Source organism: Gavialis gangeticus, unplaced genomic scaffold (genome assembly GCF_001723915.1).
Source record: "Gavialis gangeticus isolate Ggan-Ray unplaced genomic scaffold, GavGan_comp1, whole genome shotgun sequence".
Lineage (NCBI taxonomy): Eukaryota > Metazoa > Chordata > Crocodylia > Gavialidae > Gavialis > Gavialis gangeticus.
In genome coordinates this window covers 15465651-15473086 of record NW_017729009.1, presented here as the reverse complement: position 1 = coordinate 15473086, position 7436 = coordinate 15465651, and the positions used below count along the sequence as shown (strand labels likewise).

Sequence of the window (7436 nt, the reverse complement as noted above, 5' to 3'; positions counted from 1 at the left end):
GTCCAGGTTTTTTTTTTTTTTTTCTTCTTATTTACAGGCCCCTTGTCTTGCGAGGCCCTTCAGCTGGAGTCCCTGAAACCTAAATGCCCTCCAGCACCATCAGCCCGCCTGGCTGGTGCAGCGGTTTTCCCAGAGACACCTGGCTGCAGGGCAAGCCGGCCAGATGAGCACCTCCGCTTCTGGCAGAGGGGGAGGTGCTCCTGGCCCTCAGGCCTGCAGGGGAGACCTGATCCCACTCTCCCCTCAGGACTTGAGGGCAACTGCTTGCAGACTGTGGGTGTGGGGGAGGGGAAGGGTCAACCCAGCCCGGCCTGCAGCGCAGGGAGCAGGCGCACGTGGCACGTAGGTCACGTGACCCCGCCCGCAGCCTCGGTCTGGCCAGCGCCGCCCCAGGCGCATGCGCGGGCTCGCGGCACTGCCCCTCCCTCTCCCGGCGGCTGCGACCTATATAAGGAGCGAGCGGCGGCGCTGCCCGCTCCGCAGTGGGCGAGTGCGTGGGAGGCGGCGGTGGTAGCTGTGGCGACCGGGGGATCTTGGGCCGGGCCGGGCGCTGCAGCGGTTCCCCCCCGCCCCCCCTGAGTGGCCTGCGCCTTGCTCCGGGCCTGTGGCGGCGGCGCGAGCCCGTTGTTGTTGTCGGTGGCCGGGCCTCGCGGCCGGGCCTGGCTCGGCGGCGCCATGAGCTCGGGCACCCCTTACATCGGCAGCAAGATCAGCCTCATCTCCAAGGCGCAGATCCGCTACGAAGGCATCCTTTACACCATCGACACGGAGAACTCCACCGTGGCGCTGGCCAAGGGTGTGTGGGGGCAGGGGTTGCTATGTGCAGGGGGCCTAGACTGTGTGTGTGTATGGGGGGGTGCTTGGGCTGTGAGGTGGTGCAAAGGGGCAGTCTGGACAGTGGGGGGGTCTAGTCTGCACAGCGAGTCGGGTGGGTGAGTGATTCTGCAAGGGGGGTTGGGTTTCCCCCCCCCCAAGCACAGCCCAGATAGAGGGGCTGGGAGCTCCCATCTCTGGGTGAGGGAAGTGCCCCCCCTCCCCCTTGGTGCTGCTGGGGGATGCTCCCTCCTGCTGCCTGGGCTGAACAATGAGCCTGGCAGCAGCTGTGGGGGGGAGAGGGGGTGTGGATCCAGCAGTGCCTCAGGCTGCAGCTGCACCTGAGGGGGTGGGGAGTGGAGCTGGCAGGAGCTGGGCCTCTTTACGGTGATTCAGCGTGTGGCTCCGTGGCGCAGGGGGGAGTTGCTCCAGCCAGCGCAGCGGTCCATCCCCCCCATGTGGCTTGGGGCGCTCCCCTGCATGCATGGCTTTATCCCAGTCCTAATGCCCCTCTCTGGAGCTGTGCTGGGCGCTGCAGCTCTGGCCTGTCCTAGAGAGAGGCTGGCGAAGGGACCTTTGGAGGTCTAGTCCAATGTCATGCTCAGAGCACCCCTGTTATATCGTCTCATCCAAGGCTTTGTTTGAACTGCCGAGGATGGAGAGTCTACAACCATTTTGGGTAGCCTGTTCCAGTGTTTTACTATCCTCCTAGTGAGGTTTGTTTGTTTTTTCTCTCCAAATACCTGATATCTAATTCCCTTGCTGCAACATGAGACCTTTGCTTGGCCCTGAACTGCTCAGGCCAGTCATTGTTGTATGGCCTGAGTTGAACAGGGTGTACTGAGAGTGGGATGTGGCTGTGGGACCTCCCTCCCTTTGTCCCCCTAGTCTCACCTCTTTCTCTTAAATGCTACAAATGGATGATTACGGTGGTCTGTGCCTTGTCCACGGTCTTCTAGAGCCACCCAAGATGGGAAGGATCCTGCCTGGGCTGCTTCAGGAAGTGCAGAGACAGGTTTTCTGCCTTCCTGCCTGTGCCTGGACCCCAAGCCATAGGGCCTGAAATGCATTCAAATGAAAGCTGGACGGAAACCAGCTCTAGAGTTGTTACACTTTTAAGCACCAACTTTATAGCTGGCTGGTTCTTTTTCTAGCTGGATAGCCATTCTTTATTGTGTGGTGATTTCATTGCACATGTGGCTTGCCTAAATCTTATTGTATGATTAACTAGTGAATTGCCTAATTCATAATGTGTAATAGGGGCCCTATTGATCTTGACCCTCGACTTAAGCCTACAGTTTGGTTTCAGCTACTGCTCATGTGATCAAATTTCAGTTATCCTTTGGCTTGAGTCATAGTAAACATGGCAGCCAGGACTGGAATTCAAGTAAGTGTTGGGATCAGTGTTGCTGTTTTAACAATTGGTTGCTCTGTCCATCCTTTCTTCCTAGCCTCCTAGCTTAATGTGCCCCTCCCCCCCCCCAAAGTGCGATCTTAAGCTTCCTCTTTGTTCTGATACCTGCAGATTTTGCCCTTTTTTTTTTTTTTCTTACCTTGCCAGGGCAATGGCTGGTGTTTTGGTAGCCTCAGGCTACTATTGTATCTTTCAGACTTTTCTCCCTGAAAGAGGACTGCCAAAATAAGACGCCCATTTGTCTTGAACCCTAATCCTTGTGTTACTAAAACTTAAGGTCCTCATTTTAGGATGGATTCATAAGATCTAAGCATCCTTATGGTCTGCAGTTCCTGTGCAGGTGACATATATACAGGTAGAATGAACCTGAATGCTTGAAAGCTACTTAATCAGATTTGTAAGACTGTGAATGTTCAATATCCATTGTGGACAAGGGATAACAGTGGTTAATTCGGGCTAAATACATGGACATATGGCTGCTCAGAAGTGCTCAAAGCACCACTTTGTACAGAGCAGGAGATATCACATAAAGGAACTGGTAGAAAGGTTAAAATCAGTTGGGCAGACATGCATGCTTGTCTGTCTGGGCTAGAAAATTAGAGCTGTGGCTTTTATGTAGAGAGTCTTGTGACCAGATTATCAGAACAGATGCCACTTTCTGCAGCAACACAGCATCGGGCAGAGCAGTGCTCCAATAAAGGTGGAATATGGTGGCTTAAGGAAGCCACTATAGCCCTTCCACCTAGTACTTCTATTGTGTACCTCACACAGGATTTTTGTTGGTAAAACGTGTTATTGTGCCCTAAATTAGAAGAAGATAAAATACTGTGTACAAGGTGCCTGGCTTAGAAACTTGTTGCTCTGTCTTCCAGTTGTTGGACACTGGTAAACCATGCAGCAAGATGGCATTTGTGAAAAATTGGTTTTCATTTGCTGTAACTCTTGCATGTCTGGACACTCATTTTACTTTGCTTATAAAATATAATTTAAGAAATATTCTTCCCTTTTGAACTAAAAGAGAATGTTAATGCTCAAAACGGTCTCTTTTGGATCCTGAGATCTGGTTATACTTCAAATGGAGAACCATATCTTTGTAACTGAAACAGCAGAATAGTTTTAAGTATGTCTTCTGCTGTTATAAGCAAGTTGAAATGCTTTTAAATTCTTGAAATACTGTTGGTAGCGTGTACATCTTTAAGTACAGATGGCTAAGAGGAAGTGCTAGTAGGTCTGATCTAACACTATTACTGTCAATAAGATGGTTATCCAGGGCTTTAGACCCTAGCACGTTAAAATGTTGCAGAAACTCCTTTCCACCTTTCTTGCTTGGGACTGTTCTGTTCCTGTGACTTAGTGTTTTTTCCCAAAACAAGCAAATGGATGGTTTTCAGTGTCTACAAGGTTACTAAACTTCTTAAACTTCGTTTTAGAATGGGGATAGCAAGTGCCTAGACTTCTGGGGTCTTCCCAGAGGTAAATGTGTTGTGTACCCTCTTCTCCCCCACTCCCTGGGTTCAACTTTAGAGCTGCTGTGAATTGACAGGTGGGACAGTGTCTTTGAGAGGCAGTTCTTTAGGTAGGCTGGCTCTGAACAAATGAGAACTTCTGTAGCTCATAACTGAAGCTACTTTCCAGGAGGAACTGGGGCAGGTTTCAGATGCTCTGATCAATAAGGATATGGCTTTGTATGAGCTACAGTCTCTTAATGGCTTGGCGGGGTAGTATAGCCTCATGTAGGTGTGCTTGGGGTAGTCTAGTCTTGAAGATAACAAAAGCTTGGCTAGCTACCAGTATCCATATTGGGAATGGTTACAGCCTCCACTTTAGAAGCAAGTGTTAAGCTGACTGCTGCTGTAATACGATCAAATAGGAGGGCAGGATTTAAAGCAACTCTGTAGTTGAATGCCCTAACAACTAATTTGAGATGCAGTTACTTAAAGGGTTTGGTATGTTAAAATTTCCCCAACTTACTGTCACCTCAATCTGGTCTTACTTGAACTTTGGCAGGCTTGCTGTCAAATGTGCTCCAGTTTCAGGGAGGTGCAGGTTCAAGTGCTGAGTAGCATCACAGTTCAGTCTTGCACACTGTACATGCCGTACCCTGTGCTTCTGTGATTAGCAGAGTGAGGGAATGGTTCTCGGCTGCAACTCCACTCTTGAGCTCTTCCTGAAAGAGGAGCAGTTACCTGCAACTGTGTTGATCTGTCAGAAAAGAGTAAAGTCTCCAGTCAGCAGCCCATCTGCTCCCAGAAGGGTCTATAGGTAACCTTTTGATATACTATCAAAGACATCTGATTTGAATTCTGGTATGGGCATCTGATCCGCTGCCTAGACATCAGTGACCATAATCTCTGTGCCTGTCTATACCCAGGTAGAGGAAGGGTCTAGGAGCACAAAGGCATCTAGATCTGGGGTTCTGAACCAGGGTGTTGACAGATGCTGTGGTGGTGGCAACCAGGTAAAACTGCTCTGTGCAGCCTTGCTGCATTAGGGCTCTGATCAGCCTAAAGCAGGCAGGAGCTGGCTCATGTTGTACAGCCCTTCCTGGTTTGGCCACTCCCATGTTCCTCTCAAACTGGTGTGGAACAGTTCTGGCCCCTCCTGGAAACAGGCAACCTGGGAAGGGCTTCACAACAGGAGGCAGCTCCTACCTGCTATAATCTGATTGGAGTCTAATGCAGGAGGAGAGCATGCATATGCCATAGCTCTTCCTGGGCTGGCTGTGCTGCTGCTGAATGGGGCACTTCTACCTGGAGACAGCCACATCCAGTTGAGAAGCACTGAGAAGTTGAGGTAGTAGCAACAGTGGTCCTCAATGAGAGGTACTGCCACATTAAAAACAACACCCCTGATCTAGATGCAAAGAAAAGAACGTTCACAGCACTACACAAAAAACAAAGTTGTAATACTGATCAATAACTGTCCCTGTTTTGTCCAACTAACCTTTTAAGAAGGTTAAGATGTGTCTCTAGCACTTACAATGGCTGTAGTAACAAGTTCAGTTACAGGGGCACTGAAATAAAATAAAGGATTATTGGTAGAGACTTGTTCTCTGGAGTTGGGTAAAGTGAGACTCCTTTCTGATCTTTAGTAAGAGCAAATGAAATGTACAGTGCAGTGAAACATCCATTCTGCTATGTGACCCATTAGGGACTGACCTGTTGTTGCTTAGTAAATATCTGATGTGCCTTAACAATCCATTTTACCAGGGTTAAGTAGGTTCTTTCTCCAGGAGATTCCAGCACAAAGTGAGGCTTGCAGACTGGGGAGGACTGGAGTAATAGGGCACTAATATGTTGGTCCTCTAGTCAATGACAAGTAGTGCTGTATGAAATGTGGTTGCCTGCACTAGAATTTGGGGAGAATGAACTAGATTAGTGTAAACAATAAATACTAGTGAATCCATACTCTGTTCCTAGAAACAAATCTAGAACTCCATTCAGTGTAGCTGTGAAGATGTTCAAGTTAATATAAGCAAAAGTCACTGAGTATGTAAAGGGGAGGGTTAAGTTGCATTAATTAGTTTGCACCTCACCTTATCTGTTATACTTCTGAACTCCAAAGCTAATTTTTCCTGAAAAACAGAACTTTAATTTTTAAATTAACTGGAGTCTTCATATGTGAAACTTGCTTTCCTTGTTCCCTACTGCCACAGCTGCAACTGTCAGATGGGGTTTAGAGTCTCCCCTGCTTTTTGACCTGATAGTACTGTGTTCTTTGAGGGAGCCCTCCACTTTAAAGCAGGCACCCCCCAATCCTAAAGTCCTTGGCATTAAGTTTAAAGCAAGTTGGGGACATCTGTTCTAGGCTGCAGTAAGGGAGAGGTTCCTGGAGAAATAGGATGCATGGTGATAGGAGTTAGTAGTTAGAAAAATTGTTTTCCTTTGTAAGATATGGGGGAAACTATTTTAGAGCTACTTTTTTAGGTATAATAGCTTGACTTCAACTTGTATCTTGCAAAAATGTTTTGGAACATTAAGAACTAATACTTACTGCTTTCTCTCAAATGCTGAAGTGCGGTCCTTTGGTACTGAAGATCGGCCCACAGATAGACCTGCACCTCCAAGAGAGGAGATATATGAATACATTATTTTCCGGGGAAGTGACATCAAAGATATCACAGTGTGTGAACCTCCAAAAGCTCAACACACTCTGCCACAAGATCCTGCCATTGTCCAAGTAAGCACCTTCATTCTGAAATGCTGCCAGCTCAAAACTTGACCTAAAACAGATAGGCTTGATCATAGACCTGCTTTTACAGATGGGCAAAGGCAGGGCAAGAATTTACTTGTTTCAGATGGAGACAGTTATCTGTGAAACTTTGTTATGACTGCAATATTAAAAGCCTCACAAACTGACAGGACTCTTACCTAGCTGAGATGATGCAGAAAAACTGTAATGAGGAAGTTGTCATTCATTTTCAGGAGTTTTACTTCAATTATTTGACAGATAATGACATTTAAAAATTGCTGAGACAATTTCAGTAGTTGAAAACTAACTGTAATACAACGAGAATTGGAAGCAGAATATGCAAATGTTTGGAGTTGTTTGGCAGGACTGTGGCAATGTACTTACGCTGTATCTTGTTTATGCAGTCATCATTGGGCTCTGCTTCTACATCATCTTTCCAGCCACATGTGCCTTACAGTCCCTTCAGAGGTATGCCACCCTACAGCCAGCTTGCTGCCAGCTCTTTACTGAGTCAACAATATGCAGCTTCTTTAGGCTTAGGTGAGTGGGGGGGGGGGAACCCTTTTTTTTTTTTTTAACATTTCTTTTGGCTAGGTTTTGAAGTAGCTTGTGCCTTTAACGTAACTAACACTTGATCTTTGCAAAGTCACTTGCTGTTTGTTTATATGCTGTCATCAGTTAAAGCAACCAGCTGTATGAAACAATCATTCTCTAAAGAGGTTAGATTAAGCGATACTGCTGTGTGTGTGTAGGTGAGAGTAAATATCAAATATTCTTTTGAAAACAAGCTAATTGCTTTTAAGTGTAGCATGTCTTTGGGTGAAGTGAATTTGCATTACTTTTACACAGGACTGTAAATGCCACTTCAGTACTGATCTAGGTAACTTCTTGTATCTCCTTCCAAGTCCTTCAAATGTCTCTGCTACCTTGTATCTTATTCGTGTACTTTTTTTTTTTGCTTTCTCTTCTCCATTCTATCTCTTTAGAAAAATTGGTAAGCCCTCCAGCATCAGCAGCT

At 47.0% G+C, this 7436-nt stretch overlaps 1 protein-coding gene across 2 annotated transcripts in view; it reads left to right on the top strand.

Annotated features, from left to right (window-relative positions):
- The first annotated feature begins 513 nt into the window (after window positions 1–513).
- The window catches only part of LSM14B (LSM family member 14B), an 18044-nt gene continuing 11121 nt past the window's right edge, over window positions 514–7436 (top strand). Inside the window, exons 1-3 of one of the 2 annotated variants that reach the window (XM_019510159.1) lie at window positions 514–796; window positions 6243–6406; window positions 6823–6958. In XM_019510159.1, the coding sequence (XP_019365704.1) occupies window positions 676–796; window positions 6243–6406; window positions 6823–6958 (421 nt within the window). In that variant the 5' untranslated portion in view covers window positions 514–675. The remainder of the gene's footprint in view (window positions 797–6242; window positions 6407–6822; window positions 6959–7436) is intronic. The other variant, XM_019510158.1, reaches the window with a different exon arrangement.